Below are 26,590 nucleotides of genomic sequence, written 5' to 3'. Positions count from 1 at the left end.
AATTGAATAGCTCATTACATCTGCATTTGCACTGCTATTGTAGTCATTATTACTCAGTGTTAACAATATTACAGTGCTTGGTTTGATTGCTATAGTAGCTATAAGCCATGTTATCTACAATAGATTTGTCTTGACCAGCAGTCGCACATCCAGTGCTGTAAAGGTATGGTAAAAGCAAATGTTCAAAGCATATTATTTATCTTATGACACATGTGACTGCATCGTTAGTGTACAACATGCACAGTACTGATATGTCTACAGAAGCTGCATACACATGAAACACAAACAAGTCTTATAAGAATGACTGCTCCATGACAAACTATTTCTTGGTGCCCCTTACTCTATCCTGAGCATAGTAAACAGTCTTTTGGACGATAGAAATTTACCTTTTAGCTAAACAATGCTACCTTGAATGCTACAAATAGTAAGTCGCCACTTATGGACTAGTCACTAAATAACAGACCACACAGCGTAGTATCAGTGATTTGACAGTAGCACAAACTTGTAAATTTGGCCCAATAATAAGACTTTTCCCCTACTGACTATAGGCTAAAATCTCGTAAGTGTATTCTAATGCTTTTGCGCATTTTAATTCTCAAATGGAATACCCTAAAAACTACCTGCAGTAAAGTATTAGTTGGAGTACATTACATAGAACTAACCTCCAAGAAAGAAAACATTGTTGTTTCCACCAATAATAGTGCTTTCCCTCAAGAGCCTTGTTTAACGTGCAGGCGGCGCAGCGCATTTGAATTGGTTGCTATGAGCTACAAACCGGCCTTACTGGTTACTGGGCACGCAAACAGGTTTTACGAGTGGTAACTAACGAGTTACTGGCCGTCAGGTACTGAAAAGGGATGGCGTTATATGGAAAACTCTATTCAATAACGAATGGACGGAAGAAAAAATCCTTTTTTATTTTTCCTGTTTTACTATCGTCTAACACAATCCCGGTGAGCATTTGTGTGTGTGCTAAGTAGTTTCGCTGTACATTAATTAATTAATTATTTAATTATTTATTTATGACGTCACTTATTATTATTATTATTACTTGGTTATGTAATTATCAAATTGTTTAAAGGGATACACAAAGACATGTGCCTGTACAAGGTGATACCCTTACATACAATCTTTACTGTTACAAAAATACAATTACAAAAACAGAACAACATACACAATACAAGTACAGAATTAAACTTTTTATTTTTTTTATTTATTTATTTTTTCTTTTTTATTATTATTAAAAAAGAAAAAAGAGTTTATGGAAGAGTTTATGGTTAAAAAAGAGTTTATGGCCTAGGCCTCTCCTTTGGAGAGGCCTAGGCCATAAACTCTTGCATGAAAAATTTCAGACCTGCAGCTTTCTTAGGCTGGCTGTAAGAGCTGCAAAAGTGACCTGTCCGAATGTTCTCAATTCTCGGACAAAAATATGTATTATCGGTCGAGTGGCACTGCTCGTAATGCTTGAAGCTGATCAAGTCTTTCTGTACTTGGTATGAAAGAGCAACTCTTAAACTCTCCAAATATATGCAGATATTTGGCTTAGTCTTTATTGGCTGTGAATTACAAAGCTCCAAAGTCACCTTTGTAGTGCAATCTAAAATTCGGCCACATGTGAAGCTCGTGCAAATCAAATAGTTACCTATATCGAATTCAAAGCTATTTTTATGAACACTGAGAACATCAGCTACCGTTCAGTAGTAAATAGACACATGCACGATGACCGCACCTTGATTTTTGTCCGAATAGCTACATTGCATTTAGGCTTCTCTGACAGTAGCAGCCTAGCTACTGCACCCAGCACACATATACACAATCCAAATCCACTTAAATGGGGTTCTGACTATCCCCTGTCTTAAAAATGTCAAAAGTTTCTCTTCAAAATGTCAAGGACATTAGTCAGATCGAAATACTCTAATAGAGCAGTCAATTACTCTAATATAACGATCAGCCAATTTATTATCACATGTAATCAGGTTTTAAGCGTTGTAATTAAGCAACAAAATTCACATATAATAGTCTTATGGAAGTGAATATTCCTGGGCGTGGCCCTCAGGTTTTCTGACTGCTCCAATTGTAAAATAGGTGACTGTTCTATTAGAGTGTTTTGACCTGACTAATATCCTAGACAGTTTGGAGAGAAACTTCTGATATTTTTAAGACAGGGGTTAGTAAAAACCCTGGATTTGGATTGTGTATATGTGTGCTGGGTGCAGTAGCTAGGCTGCTACTGCCAAAGAAGCATAAATGCAATGTAGCTATTTGGGAATAAATCAAGGTGCGGTCATTGTGCATGTGTCTATTTACTACTGAACGGTAGCTGATGCTCTCAATGTTCATAAAATTAGCTTTGAATTCGATATAGGTAACTATTTGATTTGCACGAGCTTCACATGTGGCCAAATCTAAGATTGCACTATAGAGGTGACTTTGGAACTTTGTAATTCACAGCCAAGCCAAATATCTGCATATATTTGGAGAGTATAAGAGTTGCTCTTTCATATCAAGCACAGAAAGACTTGATCAGCTTCAAGCATTACGAGCAGTACCACTCGACCGATAATACATATTTTTGTCCGAGAATTGAGAACATTCGGACAAGTCACTTTTGCAGCTCCTGCAGCCAGACTTAGAAAGCCGCAGGTCTGAAATTTTGCATGCAAGAGTTTATGGCCTAGACCTCTCCAAAGGCATAGCAAGAGCAGACATTTTCTTTGCAGGTTTAAAGAAAAATCGCGTCCTAACCTATGGTGGTCGAACATTGGTGGCTTGCTCTATATTGGAGTGCCACCCCCTTGCACACTGCTGAAAAAACGAGCATTGAAAAATTTCCACACCTAATTTAGCTCCAGGTAACCTAAACCATTATCTATGCCTAAATGAAATTGAGTGTATATTTTATTACAGTAAAACCTCACTTAGTGCACCTCTTTAATAAGACCACCTCGTTATAGTGACCGCCTCTAGTAGGTCCCAAACATAGCTGAACAGTATACTTTATAACCAATGCCAATTTTTTTGGTCCCAGGACTAGCCTTATCATCAGTAGCTAATAAGGTTTTACTGCACTAGCATCAGGTCCTTAGACAGTAGTGGGAGGGTGTTACCCCCTCACATATATACTTCAACAAGGGAGAGATCTTCATTTTTTTACATCAATGACTGGAATAACCTACGTTATCATTATCATGTAGTCAATGTGTCCTCATTAAATGGTTTCAAAAATCTACTTGACTATATAGCTAGCTGGTCTACTTTGTTGTATGATTGTTAGTTAGTTGATTTGCTGTAGCTACTATTATTTTTTTCCCTGTAATTTATTAATAATAATAGCTAAGTAACTTTTGTTGTAGAGATCAGGCTTTACAGGCTCTCCAAGCCTTCTATAGCTGTTACAACTAATACTAATAAAGAGGTGAACATGTGTAACTAACATGGTTTTGTACTGGAACAATCATGCTTTCATGTTGTAAACATGTTTACACATGTTGTAAACATGTTTACATGCCTGAATCCATACTTACTGTATGGAATATTTTTAAAGCCACATAGCTCACTTGTTCTTGTTTGTATCAAAGCTCTTTTTTTGATAAACAGTTTCGGTATTTGAAGGGCTTCAAAGCACTACTAAATGTTTGACAAGCTGGCTCTTGTAACAAGAATTATTAACAAGAAACAAGGGCTCAACTGGTGAACTGAACAGACTATAATAGTAATAATGCTAACACATTTGAAGGAAAAGGTGCTGTAGAACTGACAGAGCAACTTTAGTTAAGTATTATGTCACAGGTAAGCTGGAGGCTCAAGGAACCTGTAAAGCCTGACTTAATGACTTGAAGCAGACTAACATCCTGACTGCCTGGCAGACTCCTGTAAGTATTCAAGCATTAATTGGATGACTGCAGGTTTGACGCTGCCAAAGTCCAGCCATAGATTATTCTTCTTTCTCCACCTTTTCAAACATACTTTCTGTAACACTTTAAACCGGCTGTAGCACCAGCAGTCCTACAGACCTTCAGCACTTGTGATGTGAAGTCTTAATAAATACATAAATAAAAGATTGTACAAAAACAGCTATAATTCCAGAATAAGCCATAGTACAATGCATTACATGAAAGCGTAACAATCTCCATGTGCAATTTCTGTAGCATAATTTCTTTTATTCCGTCAAAATTAGTGTCTGCTTTATAAAACTCTGCTTATTGTGTCAGCATTTTCCATTTTACTTTTCCAGCCTATTTTGCTGGCCACATTGGCTTATCCAGTCCCTATAATTGACACTGTCATCTCTGACATGACATGTGCATAATACTATTATATCAACTGATCTGTATTCTGCTAGCTGTAGCTATAGGTAGATTTCCTGACTGTAATAAACAATATCTGCTCTACAAATGACAGTTCAAATGCAACCATCCATACAATACAGTATATTGAATTTATTAAACACTCCAATTACTGCATGAAATTTGTTGCAGTTTCAGTTAGTATACGTAAGTAAAATTGTTATGGTAAGCAGCAAAGTTCTAACTTCATTAATCAAAACACTGTAAGTAATATACTGTAGTTTAATTAATATGCATGTGTATAAAATACGTATACAAGCAGTAAAAGAAATTTGTAGTCTCCAACCACACACAATGTCTCAGTGTATACAATAAAACTTATATATCATTAAGCTATATCAAGTATAATAACTCATGTCACTCCAACTTAGAAACTTTAAAAGCAAACACTTTTCTTTAAGAAACTGGCAAGTGGGGGATATTTTATGAAGGTCATGATGAGTTATATACTTCAGATTATCCCAACCTTCTGAGCTTGCCAGAACATAGCCAGTCACTCTGCTTGCTTTACTGACTGGTGTATTGCTGTCATACAATATTATTGTTTTACGATGGGCACAGTCACTGATTTGGTTCAGCAAAACTACTTCAAACTTTCCCTTCAGTGGCCAACTGAGTTGATTATCATTGGGCCCCCCATCAAATGAAGAGCAACTGAATAGTATGTATCATTTAATACAGTAAATTTTAGAAACATTTTGTATCCTTTTTCATCAATTAAAAATGGAATGCTAGACCATTCTAATTCAGATCGCTGCTTTGTTATCATATTATTTTCACCTTTGTGAAGAAATCTCTCTAGTTTTAAAATCACAGGTGCTACTTCTCCTGATATCTCTTTGGCTACCATGACATTATCCTCACACTCCAAATTCCAAACAAGCAATCTAGTTGCTTTTGTACGCTGTTAAACTCATCCTCTATCTCATCCAGCTCCTCATTAGTGTTTCTTTTAACCCGACTAATACTGGTTTCAATTTCATCCTGTAACTTGAAGAGCTCTTTATTGGTGAGGGACTGGTGGTTATACGAATGTTTTTCGTTGTGTTGCTTCAGATCTTCATGTGCAATGTGCTCTGCACATCCTATGTGATAATACTCACATTTAACTTTCTCAAGAGCTTCGCATTTCTCTTTTTCATTATAAGATACATTTCCTACTTCACAGTTATTGGGATCAAACATAGGACAACTGAGTGACTGATCATTTGTGTGACAATTGTTTTGGGGAATCATTGAATCACAGTGCAGTAAATGTTCATCTAGTTTTAACAATGCCCCCTGCCACTTGCAACCTTTATCTTTGTTAGTGCAAAACAACTCTAAAGTATTGATAGCAATGGCAGCATGTTATTCTTGCGTACAGCAAAGTGATCTTTACCACAGCCCATAGGACACATGCTGGTATTGAAAAGACATGATTTACAGAAGAGTGATCCACAACACACACTGTACTGAGGTTCTCGACTGACATGTTGGCAAATACAACAAATTAAAGTTGAAGCTGGCGGTTTCACAAACTGAAGCTTTGAATAGCCTCCATGTTTTGGCAATGCCTTTTTCTTAATTGTACCTAAACAAAAGGGAATGTATAGGATTACTTGATCAGTTTTACATAGTAAAAAATTAATGAAATTTCATTTGTTAACCTTGTATGTACATACACAAGTACGTAGACTAGAAATTACAGTACTGAACTGATGCCTTGAAAGACAAAAGTGTTTTTAATAACAAGATAAAGCATACATGTGGTACTGGTGTACAGATACATTCTTGTACTTGGTTGGCATATGGAACTTCACTAGCTCACTCGCCAAGTTTGCAAAAATTTTCTCATAACAAACTTTCCATATCAAGACACACGGTAGTGTGTCGTGCGGCCCAAGAAGCCGGCGCGTAACACCCGTGAGTATATTGACAGGAAGAAAGAAAACGCAATTTTCGCACCCCGTAGCTCTGTGCTTCCTTGGTGAAACAAGACGATTTTTGCTGTGGACATTCCCTCCAACTTCAGCACTCCACATTCCAAATTTGAGCGAAATCGCTTGACGCGTTCCCGAGATATGCGACTTCAAAAATTGACTTAGTTACTTCGTTTTTTCTTCTTATTTTTCTTCCTCTTGTCGCACACTTACAAAAACTGCTATAAAACGCGAACGCCATATCCGATTGCCTTGAAATATGGCACACAGAAGGGGGGTATAACGGCGCATCTCGGTACCAACTGTGGCTGGAATACGATAAACAGGCAAAGAGTTATGAGCGACTATTCACGAAACATAATACCAATATGTTGTCACGCCTACAGGGTAAACCGCGTATGGGAAGAAGCTTAAAATCGGAGGGTGAATAGGTTAACTATTGAACCTCAAACCTTTTGTGTTTGAAAGAAATCGAGCTAAAAGCCAGGAAGATACAACGAAAAAACCAACAGTGTGTAACAATTACGCAATCGAGATTAGCTAATAAAAAAAACGACTGCTTGCCACGCCTACCAGATAAACCGCTTGGGGTAATGCTTTGAAAATCGTTGTACAGATGGAATAATCATCTTAGAAAGGATCATCAATGGTGTAGAAGAATCAGACTTAAAGCCACGGAGTTATAACACTAAATCCAACTTGGTGCAGCAAGTGCGAGATCGAGATACTCTAATAGAGCAGTCATCCTAATAGAGCAGTCACCCTGAAGAGAATTCAAGAGATCAGCTAGAAACAAGAAACCTGTATAGAGATCAGCTACACACAAGTCACCCTGCAGAGAGATCAGCTAGAAGAAGTTACCTTGTAGGGAGTTCATGCAACTATGGAAAGAGATAGTTCAGCTAGAAGAAATCACCTTGTAGAGTTCAGCTACAAAGAAACCACCATGTAGAGAGTTCAGCTACAAACAAATCGCCCTGTAGAGAGATCAATAGAAGAAGTTACCTTGCAGAGAGTTCAGCTACAAAGAAACCATCATGTAGAGAGTTTAGCTACAAAAACATCTCCCTGTAGAGAGATTAGCTAGAAGAAGTTACCTTGTAGGGAGTTCAGCTACAAAGAAACCACCATGTAGAGAGTTCAGCTACAAACAAATCGCCCTGTAGAGAGATCAGTAGAAGAAGTTACCTTGCAGAGAGTTCAGCTACAAAGAAACCATCATGTAGAGAGTTTAGCTACAAAAAAAATCTCCCTGTAGAGAGATTAGCTAGAAGAAGTTACCTTGTAGAGAGTTCAGCTACAAAGAAACCATTCTGTAAAGAGCTCAGCTGCAAACAAATCACCTGTACAGAATTCAGCTACAAACAAATCACCCTGTAGAGAGATCAGCTAGAAGAAATTACCTTGTAGATAGTTCAGCTACAAACAAAGACCCTGTAGAAAGATCAGTTAGAAGAAGTTACCTTGTAGAGAGTTCAGCTACAAAGAAACCATTTTGTAAAGAGCTCAGCTGCAAACAAATCACCTGTACAGAATTCAGCTACGAACAAATCACCCTGTAGAGAGATCAGCTAGAAGAAGTTACCTTGTATATAGTTCAGCTACAAACAAATCTCCCTGTAGAGAGATCAGCTAGAAGAAATTACCTTGTAGAGAGCATGATTCCAGCACATGACATTTTTTTCTTCCCACTAACACCTTTGGTAACATACGTGCAGTAGTTTTTCATTTGGTAGATATTACTTGCATTGCTTACTTTGATATTTGAAATACTAAATATGCATGTAACTGGATTTGACAAAACCAGACTTCATTATAATTTGAAGCCTGGTTTCATATAACAAAATTGGTTGTACATATCTGCAGGCTTCAGCCTAACGCAGGGGTGGATCCAGGAGCTGACAAGGAGAGGGGCAGGCTAAGTTGATACACAGCTAAGACTCTAACTTGATTTCATAGTAATTAATTAATGGTGCATATGTTACAGTACTCATTACAGTATCAGATCAAATCTCATTTCAACCTAAGTTATAAGTCATAAAAAATGGCAAGCAGAAGACTGCTTTTTGCAAATAATTATGTTCATATTACATAGGCTTTTGTCATGTGAAAGTCTTGAAGGTAGTAACTGTAATTGTGTATCATATATACAGCTACATGGGAACCAGAAACGGTCAGTTTTGGCCTAGGACATGACTACGTCAGTGAAGCAGTGCGAGAAAGAGTCAAGAATTCTATGTGTTTGATAAAAACACCGTAAGTAAGCTAATCAACAATAGATATTATATTATTATCCATTAACCATAGCAATAAAATAAATGGAGAAATGGATATAGCCACTGCTTTTTTGGGTTTTATGAAGTTTCATGAGAAGACTTCAGTCGTTCTGGTGGTCAATCACCATGTTATTAGTAGTGAAGATGTTGCTGCTAGCAGTTTTATTCAACTTCATGGAACAGATGTTGCGATAAGTGTTAACAACCTCATGGTAAAAAACACTTACAAGCATAGTCCTAAGAAAAAGGTATGTATTAACACACAGTTATAAAAACACTTGGTATTATACGTATGCAACCAAGCAAGTGTGGACTTGCAGCAGACAAGTACTGTATGTGCTGCAGCAGTGTATTATTGTACAGGAACCAAAAGTACAAATTACAGGTTCATTAAATTGTCTTGGTTGTTTCTAGATAAAACAGACTACAGGTGTAAGAATCAAGAATTTATGCACAATATTTAAAACACACAAGTGTGATGTCTTATATATATAGGGATGCGGCAATTATGCCAGCATAATTTCGGGCATAATAGGTATGTGTGGAAATCAGGAATTATGCTAGCATTTTGAGGTGATTATAAAGCTTTAACAGTAAGAAAATCTGCAGAATGCACAATTCCGTTAAAAAAGATCGAGATACTCTAATAGAGCAGTCAGAGTCTCTAATAGAACAGTCACTGAATATTGTTTACTCTAATAAAGCAGTCATATTAAAGTCAAATACTCTAATTCAGCAACCATCTAAAGAATTCAAGACTATTTGAAGCTTAAACATCAATGAAAATAGTCTGATACAGCAATAAACTGGAATTATTAGCCAATTGTGGTGGCATAATTTTGGGAATAATGGGCAATTCTCAAAAGCATAATAGGTGATTTTTTGAGCACTGCTCAAAAGCATAATGCTCAATTTTTGGAGCATAATAGCCTCATGCCTACTTATATAACACTTCTATATTACCTCCTAACATTAATGATTAACCTAGTGAACGTTACTTTATATTTAACAGAGCTTGTTAAGCAATCGAATGGAAACACAAATTCTGTACAACAATGAGTGGTAAGAGCCATACTTATGTTGATTGAAATGTCAGGCAAAGATCATTATATACAAGTATACAAAAAAAATTGGAATATTCAACTACAGTGGGGAGCATAGCGCATCGATAAAAAGTACTGAAACAAGCTGGTGTAGTGCACAATATTAAATCACATTAAGTAAATTGAAACAAGTGTTATATCCCTACTGTGCTTAAAGATACTATAATGGAAATGCACAGTAGTGATATAATGCTTCTTATTGTTTTACTGTGATTTAATATCTTGCACTATTCCAGCTTGTTTCAGCGATGTGCTATGGTCCCTACTCTTAAAAGAAAGAAATGGTGCCGTGTGCCCCAGCTATCAATTATTCACTGAAAAGTGAAGTATCCATTACATTTCATTGTCAGGCTATGTTCAACCCATTATGAATCTAAGAATTGTTTGAAAAGCACCTCTGTAATCATAGTAGCCACTATGAAAAATACAGACAATTTCTGTTGTGATGAGAAGCCATCTCACACTACTGCCAAATCAGTGTCAGCAAAGATGAATGGGACACAAAGGAGGACACTATAAAGTCATGAATAACACATTGCATGTACTGCGGTAAGCCATAAGGCATGTGTCCAGGTGAAGCAACATCGAACAGTAAAAAAATCAAGCCCATTTTCGTAGCTGTTATTGAGTTATATACACTTGTCTCAGGCATCAGTTACTCAGTCACTCACTCAGTCAGTCACTAGAAAACTCTGTTTACTATATCTTTTTGAAACTTCCATAGCAACTTGTTGAAAGTATTTTTGGGTCAATCTAAAGGCTTGTTTGGGCTTAGTTTTACCTAACCAATACTGCCTCATCATCATCAGGGAAAAATGAGGCTGGTTTTTGGGTGATGTTCTTTCATGTGCCACGCCTAAACCTTTGTTGGTCCCTACTATACTGTACTATCGTACTGTACCATAACTCATCATACAGTACAATAGTACTGTATAGTAGGGACACAAAGGAGTATGCATGGCCCACAAAATAACATCACCCAAAAACCAGTTTCAATTTTCCCTTGATGATGAGGCAGCATTAGTTAGGTAAAACTAAGCCTAAACAAGCTTTCAGATCGACCCAAAACACTATCAACAAGTTGCTACGGAATTTAAAATATTATTTAATTAATTTAGTTTGTTGCCCTAGCAACAAACAAAAGTTAACAGGCTAGCTTCCATTGGGTGAATTGTCAACATGTAACACCATGCGTGACCATCTGTCACCTAGTTGCATAAGTGCACATCATAATTAAATTCCACAATCCTAATATAGTAACAGGTCAGGCTTTGCTCATCATTATTATTACTGTCACGTTATGATTGTTTGATACTTTACCAGGATCAATGATCCTTGAATATTCCTCAGGCAGTAGAGGATCTAAGCTTGTGAAGTTAACGATATTAAAATTTCCCACCCACCCACCCTGATAGCCTGCTTTCTTACATGTTGCTTCTGGTAACTGAGGTGTGGGCGCAAATTGCTGAATAATTAAAGTCAATAGCTGCCTAGTCCAAAGCTGTGTGTGTTATCACAAAATGCTAACTGTCATTAAATTTAATGTGTCACAACTGAATGTGCTAATCCTTACAATTGTATGTTTGCAATGTGGTTGCTGAGTGTTGCTGCTGTGGTGTTGACATAAGTAATACTGGATGTATTGTGTAAAGTTTGCTGTGACAGTGATAATACATACTCATTGCCTATTTGGGCTGGTGTATCATACCTCAGTTGCCCTACCTCCCCCAAAAGGATGTATGTATATGTATGTATGTCTGTATAATTGGTCTGTAAAGTGATGTGTTGTTGTAATATGTTGTGGTTGCATGCCGTAATGTTATAGAGCTTGGTGTGGTGGAAGGGCGGTTTGTGTAGGAAAGCATGCGGTAATGTGTTGTGGTATGTTTGTACGTGCTCAAGTTAGCATGTGTTAACTACTGACTCACTGACTGATGCCTTCAGACAAGCATAACTTGATAACAGCTAAGGCTATGGGCTTGATTTTTTCACTGTTCAACATCGCTTCGGCCTGATAGGTGCCTTTGGGCATACCACAGTACGTACAATGCATTTTTCATGGACTTACCAGTGTCCTCTTTTGTGTCCCATTCATCTTTGCTGACAGCAAAAAGTGACGATTTTGTGGTAGCACGTGATGGCTTCCTTTCGTAATGGAAAGTTTGTATTTTTCATAGTGGTTATTTTGATTGCAGAGGTGCTTTTTGAACAGTTCTTGATTCACACTGCTGTGTAACAGGTTGAACATAGCCGACAATGAAGTGTAATGGATACTTCAATTTTCAGACGATAATTGATACAACTGGGGTGTGCAGCACCATTTCTTTCTTTCGGTATGCATAGATTGCAGAGGGTTTTGCGAACAGTTCTTGATTCATTATACTGTGTAGGAGTAGTGCACAATATTAAATCACAGTAAAACAATAAGAAGTGTCATATCCCTACTGTACATTTCTGTTATGGTATCTTGGAGCACAGTAGGGATATAATACTTCTTATTGTTTTACTGCAATTTAATATCATGCACTACTCTAGCTTGTTTCAGTACTTTCTATCGAAGTGCTATGGTTCCTACTGTAGTTGAAAATTTCTAAATTTTTTGTGTACTTGTGAAAATATGCATAATGTGCTACCATTTGTTGCAAACCCACTTGAAACCTAAGTCAAAGTAGTTGTCTCAGTCAAACTGTCACTCAGCACCTTAGTGCATGCTACAGTAAATGCCTCTATGTATGATTATCATTTTGCTGGAATTTAATACATTCATACCTGTAGCTTTAAAACAGATTTTAATACTTCACAACCACCTGCAAAGGCCAAAATGGCAAATATCAACAGGAAAACCACTAAGTTGTGAATCACTAAGAAGTGATACTTTGCTGCTTCAAAAATTAAGCAAACAACAAATCTGCTCTTTCCAACCACCTGAAACTTAGCTTGTTTGTGCCCCACTCCTGAATCTACATTAAAGTGTGGCCATATAGTTTGAAATAGATACAATATTAAACAAATGGAGACAGTGATAATGTCATTTCAGCAATGCTATAATGAGAAATATAATAGCATGCAAATCAGCCAATTTCATAATTGAAGGGGTCAGTGAAAAAAGGGGACATGTGCCATTTTAGATTTTCCATTTTCTAAAAATTAGAATGGCTTGGTATAACCATGTGAAAAATATTGTCATTAAATAAACAACAGAGTTTAAAAGTTCATGGCAGTCTCAATATAACTTTTAGCAAATATTTATAAAAATTCAATTATTTCCCAAAATTCTGTTTAGCGCCCATTAGGTAGTCACCTAATCTTTCAAATGGCACTTGTTACTTTTGCTGCTGGCCCCTTCAATTATTACCAAATACAGTGCACCATTAGCCACATTGCACAAGCCATTACATATTAGCTTCAACAGAAAGTAGAAAAAATGACAGTTTACAAGTACTTCCACAACAAGTCTTAGCAGTAACAAAAATAAAATTTATTGCTGATCTGAAAAATTGCCATGTAAGAATATTTTTTTGTATGATTTACACCGTAAAAACTTTATTCTACTAACATGACTGTTGTGTTTGATCATTTGCAGCAATGGTAAGTACAGTGGTAAGTAAATTGTATTACCCGGATTCTTTGATGCTCGACTTGTCTTGCTTAAAAGCCAACAGCTACAGCATTAAAGGCAGTAAGCACACAATTACAGTATGTACAATGTAACATTAAGTTTAGTCCTTGGAAAACAACAGAATTAATAGCATTTCAACCAACCAGATGATAAGTGATGACAGTATAACTGTAAATAGCAGACATGTGTGGTTTGGTTCCATTGTAAACATTGTCAAGTTTGGGAATAGGTCACATAAACTATGCACTTTCTGGCTTCTCTATTAGAAAATGTATGGTGAAAGCTTTGATTGTTGGTAAACTAATAAAGTGTCAGGCAATTGGAGGAAAAGATTTTAAAGTATTTTAGCAGGTAAAACAGTACTACAAATGAGTGAAAATTCAAAAATTGTTTATTACCATCTGTGGGTTATTAAATGTGTTTGAGGACTCAGCTCCAAGTAGTTATGTCAGAAATTTTGACTGGTAGCTATAAGTTATAGGCACTCGATTGTGTAATTTTTTTTTGTATCAAGACACATACATGGTGTAGTGTGTCATGCTAAGAAAGAAGCTGGTCTGCCACAGAGTGTAGTGTATATTGTAAGAAAAAGACAAAACACGATTTGCACAGAAGCATAGCTCAATTGCCTTTGTAAAGCACACCATTTTTGAATTGTAGCTGTCTGCCAGATAGCATAGGCCAGGCAGAAAATTTTATTGAATTTGCACTAATTATTAGTGAGATATTTAACAGTAAAATATATTTTCACCAGTGAACTATGGTGGCTTAGATTTATTTTCACATGCTTTGTTATAAAAATGCAAATATACCACATTAGCGTGGGCATTCAAAGGCGCTGCTTGGTGTTTAACTCACATATTGCCTGGGAAATATCATGGGAAAGTGGTTTGCCAATGACTTTGATGCCCAGCCAGTTCAAAGAAATGATACGCTTTGACTCGTTATATTGAGCAACATAGAGCTTTGCATTGTGGGACTCAATTTTGTAGTGGTTGTTAAACTGGGTATATTCTTTAAGATGGTCTAGTTGGTTGATAGTAAAGGATAATGAAGGCACAAAATAATTGTTTGGGTGATCGTGGATGCGTATTTCTACCCACCGCGTATCAGCCTTTGAACAGACCACAGAACGAAAAAACTACATATCAGCAAAATCCCTCGCAGCCATGGTATAACTATTAAACATCTAAGCTTGATTGCCTTGCAGAGTTAAGGAGCATAAATTAATTTACAAAGTTTGGCATCAATTTGATAAAAATCCACAGTCTTATTGAAAAGTCCTCAAATTTGTGTTCTGTATTAGCAAAAAATTTACAGCATTAACAATAACAACTTCTGTCTTCAATAATCATCATTTGTATAAATAAATAAAGATGTTTGTTTAAATAAACCCCATGACAAGTCTAAATGGCTTCTTTTACAGCCTTATTAAGTATGAAATCCACAGAAAAAAGCCAAACTGTGAAAAAGAATGCAACCATCAATAGATTGGGTAAAAAAGAGAGATACAAAATCAAAGGTGGCAGCAAATAATAAACAATTGCAATGATGTTAATTCTACTAAATTTAATGATGGCTGTTACTAACATTAATTCTTGGCTGTCACCTTCGATTTCAGATCTTTTCATTAAAACTTTTGAAGGCCAAGCCCTTTTTTACAGCTTGGCTCTTTTTGTGTGATCATGTTTACACGCTAAATTTATTTTTATAATGAAAAAAGACAATCATGATGTTTTAATTAGCATTGGAATGATCACTATAGGCAATCCAAACATACAACTTTATGTAGAATAAATTTTTCCAACTAGTATAGGCTTGGCAAAATATTAAACATAACAGGTTTGATGTTTTAGCATTGTTCATAAACATAATGGGAGATAATTAAGTCAAGCCTATTATCAACCACTTTTGATTAATGAATATGCAATTGTAAACTAGGAACACTTCTTAAAATCTTACATGCAAACTGCAATGTTACAGTGAATCTTATTAATTAAAATTCTGTTACTTTTAGCTTGATTATGCAATGATAGAAGTTGATTGGGAAGAACTGAAAAGGGAGAACCAGCAAGTACAATATATAGATCTGACCAAACCTGCTCCACTTAAGAGTGGTGATTTTATTACAATTATTCAATGCACCCGTAATGGTGAAGATCTATCAGCATCATCCTCAGTCTCCTCTTTGATAGGTGAACTAAGAGTACTAAGAGTTAATATAGTCATTGATTTTCTCATTAGTAGAATTGTGCTATTTACACTTTCATTGGTATAGTGGTGTTATTTTCACTGCATTCAGCTTATGTAGGGCTCTAGCAGCAGTGTTTTGGCTAGCTCTTGTGCTTTCATTAGGATACACAATTTTGGCAGCAGTATATTACAGATAATTTATACCATGTCTGCTAATAAGTGTAATTGTGTACTCTATAGACTGTCTATTGGTTTATGAAAGTGGATCAAAGTATCATCTATCTGGAGGTCCCATACTGAAGGCACTTAATGGTAATTTAGAAATTGTGGGTCTTCATCGAGGAGGCTTTGGTGGTGACTACTGCTGTGGAACACAATTCAAGGAAATACTAAAAAGTATTTCTGGGAAAGATTACAAACCAAGTACGTACGTACGTATATACGTAGTACTACAGTATAAACATGAGTATTGTATATTGAGTATCAAACTATCAGTGTTGGGCAAGTTACTTTGTAAAAGTAACTAGTTACATATTACATATTACTTGCAACTGAACTATTTAGTTACAGTTACATATTACCCATAAAATAAAGTAACTGTAATAATATTACATATTATATTACTTTGTGTCCACAGCCTTAAGCTGTCACGTGTGAAACTACCACCTTATCACGTGACATGATTGCGCTGTTGGACAATATGCAAATTTTGGTATAAGTAAGAAGCTGGTGAATAAGCTTCATTCAGTAGGCCTCGTTACTTCGCTGTCGCTAGGCATTACTCAGAGGATAACTAACGAGATTAGTAACTTCGTTACTTGTAGTAATAATATTACGTAATATTAGACTCGTTACAGTAACTATATTACTTAGGTAACGCGTTACATTTGTAAGTAAAGTAGCTTGCGTTATATTACCTGTTTTTATAGCGTATTTCGTTATATTACTTTGTTACCACAAAAGTAATAATATTACGTAACGCGTTACATAAGTAGCACGTTACTCCCAACACTGCAAACTATAGAGTTAGCTATGCTTCTTCATATGCATAGATTAAGCAGGAAGTGTATACAATAGATCCACAATATTGCATAAAATTCATGTTTGTGTTTAGTCAATAAAAAGAACTATGTGCATATTTAAATCGGCATATATGCAGTGTTGCAGATACTGAGGCTTTAAAAGAACACAGTGGTAATTAGTTTGTACCACATAACAGGGAAACCTCTCTCACAAACTCAAAGAATTAAGAAATGGTTTCCATATATAGTAAAGACAAACATTTTGATGCAAAACAATAGATTCCATATAAGGAAAGCCATACACAGCAGATAATTGACTGCAGCTTTTGTATCTGTTATGGTAAACAGGGGCGTACCGAGGGGGGTCTCCTAGGGTTTCAGGAAACCCCTTTGGATTTTACATACTACTTGAAACATTAAGAAATTGAAACTTCAGGTTTCCAGAATCTGGATCTATCTTGGAACAGGACACATTTTAAACTTTTATCGTAGTTAAATAATAGTTTCTAACATGATAGCAACACTTATAACATTTTTCTGAATTATGATTTTGGTGAAAAGATCGAGATACTCTAATAGAGCAGTCAGATAATACAAACTACTCTAATATAACAGTCACTTAGTGTAGTGGAAACCCCTTTTCAAAATTCCTGCGTACGCCCCTGGGTAAAGCTCCATTCTGTGTGACTGCAAAATGACAAGCAAAATGTATGAAGTGCTTAGAAGTTTTTTTAGAAATTGCTTAGAAGTTTTAATGGCATTCCCTTCCACTCCACATCTCTATGTAGTTTAACCAGCTGAAAACAAAGAAAAGCAGGTAACCTATAATTATTATAGAACCTACATACATAGACCAAAAACACTGCATGGGTTGCCAGGATACACACTAACTTCTTGATGACTGTTCCATAGATGCTCTGATTGAACAGTCACTAAGAAGTAAAAGAAGGTGCATAAAAAGCATTGAAAATATATCCGGGTTTAAACCAGGGACCTCCACACCTATATGCCCTAAACCCTTTTCCACTTGGCCACTGTTGTCAGTTGCTTAATTTCTACTTATAAATGAAAGCTCTAGTTTACCACACTAGACTGGTGAAGTTTTATAATTATTATTAATGCTTTACAGTGACCAGCATTGAAGATCTGACAGCAACATGTGCTGCAACCTTAGGATTACCTAACCTAATTTCAAGGACTTAGACTCAGTGACTTATAGCTGAAAAAAGGTGTAACAGAAAAGGGGCCAAAGTAAGGAAAACATCCCTCTAACCCCAGGATTCGAACTGCAGGTCACCCAATGTCTAGTCCGGGCCACACTCAGTCTCCTCCAGGAGGGATGGATTTTCTTCCTTAAACCTAAAGTATTTATTATTAATGCTTTACAGTGACCAGCACTGAAGGTCTGACAGCAACTTGTGCTGCAGCCTTAGGATCACCTAACCTAGTTACAAGGACTCAGACTTAAACAATAATTTCATAGACCTATCATTGGAAATTCTAGATTGGTCTAATTCTATGTGCATTGTACTTTAGGTAAACAGAAATAATGTGCACTCCATATATGGTACTATATAATTATTTATAAAATTTAATGGTCAAATAAAATAGGCTATAATAAATTATAATAGCAGATGCAGGTATCATGGGTCAAGGGATATTATAGGTTGCATAACTTAAAATGATTTCAGCGAGTCATATCTTGCAGATTTATGGAGAAAGGGATGATACCACTTTAGAAAAACGTAGACAGTGGTACCACAAACCCAATTAGGAGATAACATAACTGAATACTGTCCTAGATTAGCTGTCTGTACTTTCATCATGTAGTAAGAAGTACAAAATTATAAAGTCCTGAAGGTAGTTTTACTCAATGGCTGTTCTGTATCTTACAGTGGAGCCTCTCTATTACAGACATTTTGGGACCCAGAATTTTTGCCCACTTTTTGCAGTAATAGAGGTTTTCCTATTTCAGAGGTAAAAAATGTATTAACTAGACCTGTAGGGACCAACATTTTTTATCCTTTTTATTTTCTACTGTGTCCTTAATTAATTCGGGGAGTTTGTTAAGAAACGTTCCACTGTACATCAATTACAATAAACAAGCTACAATTATGGCTTTAGGTTTGAAATGCATTCTTCAATATCTTTTGATTCTGCTTATGAGGCTTGTATAGCATGTTGCATCTTCCATTATTCTTTGAAAGTGCTATATATGTAGTTTTACTTTATTTCATATGATCAAAACTTCACTTACTATCCTTTATTATGAACTCTTGATATAATAGCAACACATACAGTGCTCTAGAGAAAATATCTAACAGCCCACTACATGTGTAATTTGTGGCTGGGCCTGAAAAAACAAGGCATATGGGCACACAAAATTTGCTTACTTTTTCAAACTTTCACCACTCGTAACTTTTTATTCCATTAATACAGTTTTCAGCCAGCTTCAACATTTAATTGGCCTTATAACACAAGTTACAGAATGCAAATACTGTATTGTTACAAGTACTTTACAGTGACCAGCACTGAAGGTCTGACAGCAACATGTGCTGCAGACTTAGGATTACCTAGTAACCTAATTTCAAGGACTTAAACGTAGTGACTTATAGCTGAAAAGGTGTAACAGAAAAGGGGCCAAAGTAAGGAAAAAAATCCTTCCAACCCCAGGATTCGAACTGCAGGTCACCCAATGTCTAGCCGGGGCCACACTCAGTCTCCACCAGGAGGGATGGAATCTCTTCATTAAACCTATATCTTATTCCAATACTGAGATATGACCAATTGTGCAATTGGATGTAGTTTGTGCCCACATGCCCTGTTTTCACAGGCCCGGTCACATATTGCGGTTGGGCAACTATAAGAATTTTTTTAGGATAGTGTAATTTATGGTTACACCTTTTCCTACAAGTAGTGTGAAATATCAGATAATTACCACACAACAACTACTACTACTACTACTGGCTTACGCACACCAGTAGAATTTTCTTGGATGTGTCATGATCAGTAAACAAGGTACAAGCATTCAATGAATTATAATTATATGTGAAAGCCAACTATACATGCATGTGACAACTGTGTTTCGAGATCCCTTGACAAAGCAGTCATACACATGCGACTAATATTATTATGAAATTCTAAAATATATATATATAATACAAAACTAATTGACGACTAGTCATTCTACTTATCTATAGAAATAAGAGAGATAAAAGCCAGTATAATACAAATACAAAATGAAAGAGGTGGGGCCTTTTAGTCCTTCACAGCCAAGCTGTTGTAAAGGTGAAACCTTTTAAAAATAAGCTAGTATGAAAAAGATGTGATATCAAAAGTGATGGTATTACAATGTCATATTTTTTCATGCTTGGAAAACCACACCCTTTTTCACAGCTTGGCTGTTATGGATAATACTAGACATGTAATAATAATCTTTTGTTTGTATTGATTCTACCTTGTGCACTTCAAATAAGGTCTATAGTAGTTGGCCAAAATAAAGAGGTGTGTTCATTACAAAACTTTCACATAGTAATTATTGTCTAATTGTGTACACGAATAATATTACACAGGGTGTATGTGCTAGCAGTAGATTTGTGTAATAGTTTAACAATTGCTATTGTAGATGTCAAGTCAAAAGCCAAGACACAGTTTGATGCTGAAAGAAAGCCGAAGTCAGAAGATAAGGGCTATAATACAGTTACGGAAACAGAAAGAGATCGTGTTAAGAGATCTGTTTGCTTGATTAAAACATTGTAAGTGAAGCACAATTCTTTTTACTTTTTCATTATGGCCTTTGTTTATAAGTGATGGAAAGATGGTTGCATATGGTACTGGATTTCTTGGCTTTGTCCAATTTCATGAAAATCCTTCAGTTGTTTTGGTGACCAATTATCATGTCATTGGTAATGAAAAGATTGCTTCAAGCAGTTTACTTGAATTTGAAGGCATGGACATGCAGATAGAGCTGAAAGAATTGCTTGTGGAAACTACTTATATTTGTAGTGACAAAGAAGTGGTATGTCTAAAATGTATATAATTCTTTTATTATAATTACATATGTGTACCACTATTAATCTTGGGCCTCTTGCTCTTTCTTTATAACCCTTGTCTTATGAGCCAGGTTTAGCCAGCTAGCCAAAAAGTTTAGTATAAAGTCTGTAATTGTTTATTAAAAAGTGTTTAGATATGAGTAAGTTAAGAAGCTATAAAAAGTAACATGGGAAATTCAAGCACACAAATGTGTTTCCACATGACAACATGTTTGCTCCAGTATGATACTATTGGAGTGAACACATGTTTTTACCTTTGATATTACAGGACACACTTGGCTATAAGCTATAAGTTATAATTTAGGTTGTAGTAGTGGACATCAGTATTGAATTAAATGTTTAGGGTTTGTTTTAGGGTCAGACCTCAATCTTCTTTATCTACAAGTTTTTTTTTCTCTATAAGTACAATTTTTAAGTAATAAAACTATTTCCAAACATCTATTCCTTATCCACAGTTGGACTTTGCCATTATGGAAATTGATTGGAGGAAATTAAAGGAAATACACCCTGCTGCTGAATACATTGATCTCAATAAGCCAGCACCCATTAAAAATGGCGATTATATTACAATTATACAACATCCTGCTGGTGGAGAACTATCATTCTCATCTTCAGCTTGTATTGGATATTATGGTGAGCAAATCAATGAGTGACTAGTTAATGGTAGATCCTCAATGGCGGATCCAGGATGGGGCATTTGGGGCAAATGCCCCCCCCTTCAAGAAATTGCATACAAGATCGAGATACTCTAATAGAGCAGTCAATTACTCTAATAAAGCAGTCACAATGTTCATGAGGCAGTGTAGCTTACCTATGAAGCTATAAATAGGATTTTATTTTACATAACAGACGTGATATAGTTGGTAAGGATAACTAGCTATTATTGTCGTGACCTTTTTTTTTTTTTTTTTTTTTTTGGTCTTCAACTGGTTTTCAGCAAGTTTTTTGGTCTTCAACTGTTTTTCAGAAAGGTGCCCCCCCCCCCTCTTTCCAAACTCTGGATCCGCCCCTGATCCTGTATGGAACATTTCAGGAAATTGGGCAAATGTCTGCCCTCCTCTGTTTAGCTTCAAGGTGCAATTCTTACTATTATTACAGTAGCTATGTAGCTTGTATAGATTAATTGATTTCCAATTGGGTAAACTTAAAGGCCTCAGTGCATCTTTGATACACTAACACCATTATAATTATAGCACAGATAGATATAACAATAGTTTTGATTGCAATATTGAACTTCTTATAAGGTGGTTAATATATTAGATCAGGTAGGGTAGATGTTACTGGAAGAAAAGACAATTTTATAAATTATAATTCAGTATCTAGACATCACTAAATGTTGGGATCATTTTTCTACACACCACATTTCAATGATGTGACAATATGGCTCAGACGTTCTCAAGGTCAGTAAGTAACTTATAGTGGTTAATGCTTACTAAATAAATATCCGACTTAGGCATTTTTCAAGGGTTAAAAGTAGCAAAATATATGATCGTTTACAAGAATAGGCTGCATGTACAGTGTATGAACAACTAGGTGTAATAGCCTATGCTGTAACCCATCATCGAAATAATAGATGACACTGTTTAAATTTCTTACACTGTAACTGGATATAATTATAGCAAATGAAATTGGTTTTTCACATAATATTTTTATAAGGTGAGCATCCATAACTAGTGTAAGAAATTTTTTTTTTAAAATATGGGAAATATAGAGATTGCTGAAAAAACAAATGAAACAGGATCAAACAAGCCAGCATGTTAAACATGCAGAGATCTCTATTTTGACTGAATGGATAGAGACTAAGATATAACAGTAATTTCCATAAATCAGAGGTAGGCCAGTACTGAGAATGCTTCTGTATAATATTTATTTGGTGTAGTATATTAGTTAGCATATTAGGACTTTGGTATAAAACATAGGTGATATCTCATTACCATGGTTCATAATAAGAAGATTGACAAAATGGCATATTTAAAAATACGTTTTTTGATTCCTATTCATTCCATATTTACTAGTGTACCTAGATTTCTTTGAAGTTAACTTCTAAGACATTTTGCAGTTGGGAAAGCTGTCATAGGTGGTGATTTAGTGAGTGTTCTATTAGGAACATACTTAGGTGATCTCCATTATGAACCATTACCATGGTTCACTGTACCATGTCCTTTCATCTGTTATATATCAGACAAATCCCTTGTAGTCATGGTATAACTATTACATAAATATGCACATACGCACATACATACATACATACATACATACATACATACATACATACATACATACATACATACATACATACATACATACATACATACATACATACATACATACATACATACATACATACATACATACATACATGCATGCATGCAGGCTTACGTGTAATATGTAAGTGGTTCATGTAATATCCAAGTATTATTGCCATATTTTAAATAAGATAGAATTACATATAGTACGTTGTAGGTTAACCTGTGATCAAAGTCATATTAGCGTAATGATTTTTAAATAAATTTTGGCATGGTTAAGTTATGAAGATAACACCATAATGAAAAAATAATCTTAAAATGAAATAATATTATTTTGGATTTTCCTTGTACGACTCACATATATATAGAGTACTTACTACTGTATGCAAGTGAAACAGCTCGTGGGTCATCTGGTGGTCCCATACTGAAAGCTACTAAAGGTAGATTAGAGATTGTTGGTCTGCATCGAGGAGGATGTCAGCATTACAACTATGGGAGCAAATTCAGTGAAATACTCCTGAGCATATCAGAGAAGAAAGATCACAAACGACAAAGTAAACATCATGGTATAAATCTAATCCAAAACAACCAAGCTGTAAAAAAAGAGTGTGGCCCTGAGAAAGGCTATGGTGAAAAAAGATGTGAAATCCAAGGTGGCGGCCAAGAAATGGCTGTGATAGTAGGTTAATGGTAAAAATTTTAATAACAACAATTCAGGTGAATTTGGTGCCGCTTGGTCTTGGCACAAAATTCACCTGAATTGTCGTTATTAAAATTTTTACCATTAACCTACCATCACAGCCATTTCTTGGCCGCCACCTTGGATTTCACATCTTTTTTCACCATAGCCTTTCTCAGGGCCGCACTCTTTTTTTACAGCTTGGCTGTTTTGGATTAGATTTCACTTCTTTTTGTATTTGTATACCCCAAAGCCGGCCTATGGCTGGCTTTAGGGCTTTTTAACCTGTCATTTTTTCTTTACTACAGGAAGAAGAAAAGATGAAGCAGGATGATTTCTTCGTAGCTGACCTCTCTGCAAGGTGATCCTTCTAGCTGATCTCTCTACCGGATGACTTGCTTGTAGCTGAACTCTCTACAGGGTGATTTGTTTGTAGCTGAACTCTCTACAAGGTAACTTCTTCTAGATGATCTTTCTACAGGGTGATTTGTTTGTAGCTGAATTCTCTACAGGGCAATTTGTTTGCAGCTGAACTCTCTACATGGTAGTTTCTTTGTAGCTGAACTCTCTACAATGTAACTTCTTCTAGCTGAACTCTCTACAGGGTGACTTGTTTCTAGCTGAACCCTCTACAGGGTGATTTGTTTGTAGCTGAACTCTCTACAAGGTAACTTCTTCTAGCTGATCTTTCTACAGGGTGATTTGTTTGTAGCTGAATTCTCTACAGGGCAATTTGTTTGCAGCTGAACTCTGTACATGGTAGTTTCTTTGTAGCTGATTAGCAGAACTCTCTACAATGTAACTTCTTCTAGCTGAACTCTCTACAGGGTGACTTGTTTCTAGCTGATCTCTCTACAGTGTAACTTGTTTCTAGCTAAACTCTCTACAGGGTGATTTGTTTGTCTCTACAGGGCAATTTGTTTGCAGCTGAAATCTCTACATGGTAGTTTCTTTGTAGCTGAACTCTCTACAATGTGACTTCTTCTAGCTGAACTCTCTACAGGGTGACTTGTTTCTAGCTGATCTCTCTACAGTGTAACTTGTTTCTAGCTGAACTCTCTACAGGTTGATTTGTTTGTAGCTGAATTCTCTACAAGGTAACTTCTTCTAGCTGATCTTTCTACAGGGTGATTTGTTTGTAGCTGAATTCTCTACAGGGCAATTTGTTTGCAGCTGAACTCTCTACATGGTAGTTTCTTTGTAGCTGAACTCTCTACAATGTAACTTCTTCTAGCTGAACTCTCTACAGGGTAACTTGTTTCTAGCTGAACTCTCTACAGGGTGATTTGTTTGTAGCTGAACTCTCTACAAGGTAACTTTTTCTAGATGATCTTTCTACAGGGTGATTTGTTTGTAGCTGAATTCTCTACAGGGCAATTTGTTTGCAGCTGAACTCTCTACAAGGTAGTTTCTTTGTAGCTGAACTCTCTACAATGTAACTTCTTCTAGCTGAACTCTCTACAGGGTGACTTGTTTCTAGCTGATCTCTCTACAGGGTGACTTGTTTCTAGCTGAACTCTCTACAGGGTGATTTGTTTGTAGCTGAACTCTTTGCATGATTGTTTCTTTGTAACTGAACTCTCTACAAGATAACTTCTTCCAGCTGATCTCTCTACATGGCAATTTGTTTGTAGTTGAATTCTCTACAGGGTGATTTATTTGAGCTGAACTCTCTACATAATGGCTTCTTTGTAGCTGAACTCTCTATTAGGTACCTTCTTCTAGCTGATCTGACTACAGGGTGACTTGTTTGTAGCTGAATTCCCTACAGAATAACTTGCAATGTAATATAACTGTGTAAATTATACATGCAACTGAATGCTTTATTAGGGTGACTGTTCTATTAGAGTATCTCGATCTCGCATTTGCTGCACGTAGTTGCCTTTCGAATCATAACTCAGTGATTTGTGATCCGATTCTTCTGTACTACTGCAAGAACTTTCTATGATGATTATTCCAGCTACATGCTGATTTTCAGTTCATTGCTCTAAGCGGTTTGCCTGGTAGACACGAAAACTAATAGTTTTTTTATTCATAAAAATCGATCGCGTAATTTTGACACAGGTTGGGTTTCGTGTCATATCTCCATGGTCTTTATCCCGATTCCTTTCAAACCACACAAAGGCACTCCTACGATGGTTGCTCCATCTACATATAAATTTTCAACTGATTCCTCCAAGGGGTTTACCCTGTAGGCGTGACAGAACTTCGACCTTATTTTACGCAAATAATCGGTAATAACTCCGTGAATGCTCATCGGATTCCTACCAAAGTTGGTACGGAGATCCGCCTTAATGAGCCCTTTAAGTGTGCCAAATTTCAGCCCAATCCGAGCACGCATTCGTGTTTTATGGCGAATTTTGCCAAGTGTGCGAAATGAAGAAGATGAAGAAGAAGAAAAAAACGAAGAAATTAAAACGAAATTTTGTTCGCTCGTATCTCGGAAATGGCTGGACCGATTTTCTTCAAATTTGGTATGTAGACTCCCCTAACTGGGCGGCACGTCTCTAGCAAATTTGGTTCCAATCGGATAAGGGATCACAGAGCTACATAGGTGTGAAAATTGCGTTTTCTTTCTTCCTGTTAATATACTCACGGTGTGGCGCGCCGGCTTCTTGGGCCGCACGACACACTATCGTGTGTCTTGATCTAGTCTATACTGTACATGTTTTCTGTATGTTAATAAAATTAAAATTATCTCTTGTTCATTACAACATATATTTTCACGTAGAGCCAGATGATCCAGGTATTAAAAGCCGGCTATATGCAAAGAAATGGTAGCTAAATACTTGACAAAAATACTTGACAAAAGTTCTGTACTGTATCTTTAATAGAAACTGTCCAATAGGGATATAGCTACACACATATATACACAAATATATACAGTACTGCACTATACATGCAGTTTTAAATAAAAATAAAACAATGTATTTTGCCATCATGTTGTTCAGTATCAAATAATGGTAAAATAATTATGTATGTGTGTGTGTAAATATGTACCTGTATGTACAGCTGATATTAATTCTACTAATCATATATGCTCTTCACTCATTTAAGACTAATTGCAAAATTGTGTTCAAGTTGCTACAACTAGCTAGTTGTCCTTTTTGTGGTTGAACTCAAGCATGGTTT

General features: G+C 36.1%; 2 protein-coding genes across 2 annotated transcripts in view; one reads left to right on the top strand and one right to left on the bottom strand.

Moving 5' to 3' along the window:
• Positions 1 to 3,208, bottom strand: part of LOC136247033 (IgGFc-binding protein-like) — an 80,984-nt gene extending 77,776 nt beyond the window's left edge. Inside the window, exon 1 of the mRNA XM_066038629.1 lies at positions 3,177 to 3,208. The gene's annotated coding sequence lies outside the window, so the exon portion shown is untranslated. The remainder of the gene's footprint in view (positions 1 to 3,176) is intronic.
• A 1,311-nt stretch (positions 3,209 to 4,519) lies between these two features.
• Positions 4,520 to 26,325, top strand: LOC136244181 (uncharacterized). The gene is made up of 10 exons (XM_066035718.1): positions 4,520 to 4,549; positions 8,422 to 8,524; positions 8,576 to 8,792; positions 15,284 to 15,461; positions 15,700 to 15,882; positions 20,107 to 20,236; positions 20,289 to 20,499; positions 20,989 to 21,166; positions 23,148 to 23,333; positions 26,190 to 26,325. The coding sequence occupies exons 2-10, from the start codon at positions 8,505 to 8,507 to the stop codon at positions 26,237 to 26,239; spliced, it is 1,353 nt and encodes a 450-aa protein (XP_065891790.1). The 5' UTR covers positions 4,520 to 4,549; positions 8,422 to 8,504; the 3' UTR covers positions 26,240 to 26,325.
• Positions 26,326 to 26,590: the final 265 nt, after the last annotated feature.

This window comes from Dysidea avara, chromosome 2 (assembly GCF_963678975.1).
Source record: "Dysidea avara chromosome 2, odDysAvar1.4, whole genome shotgun sequence".
NCBI lineage: Eukaryota > Metazoa > Porifera > Demospongiae > Dictyoceratida > Dysideidae > Dysidea > Dysidea avara.
The sequence above is the reverse complement of the archived record's forward strand: the minus strand, read 5'-3'. Positions and strand labels throughout refer to the sequence as shown.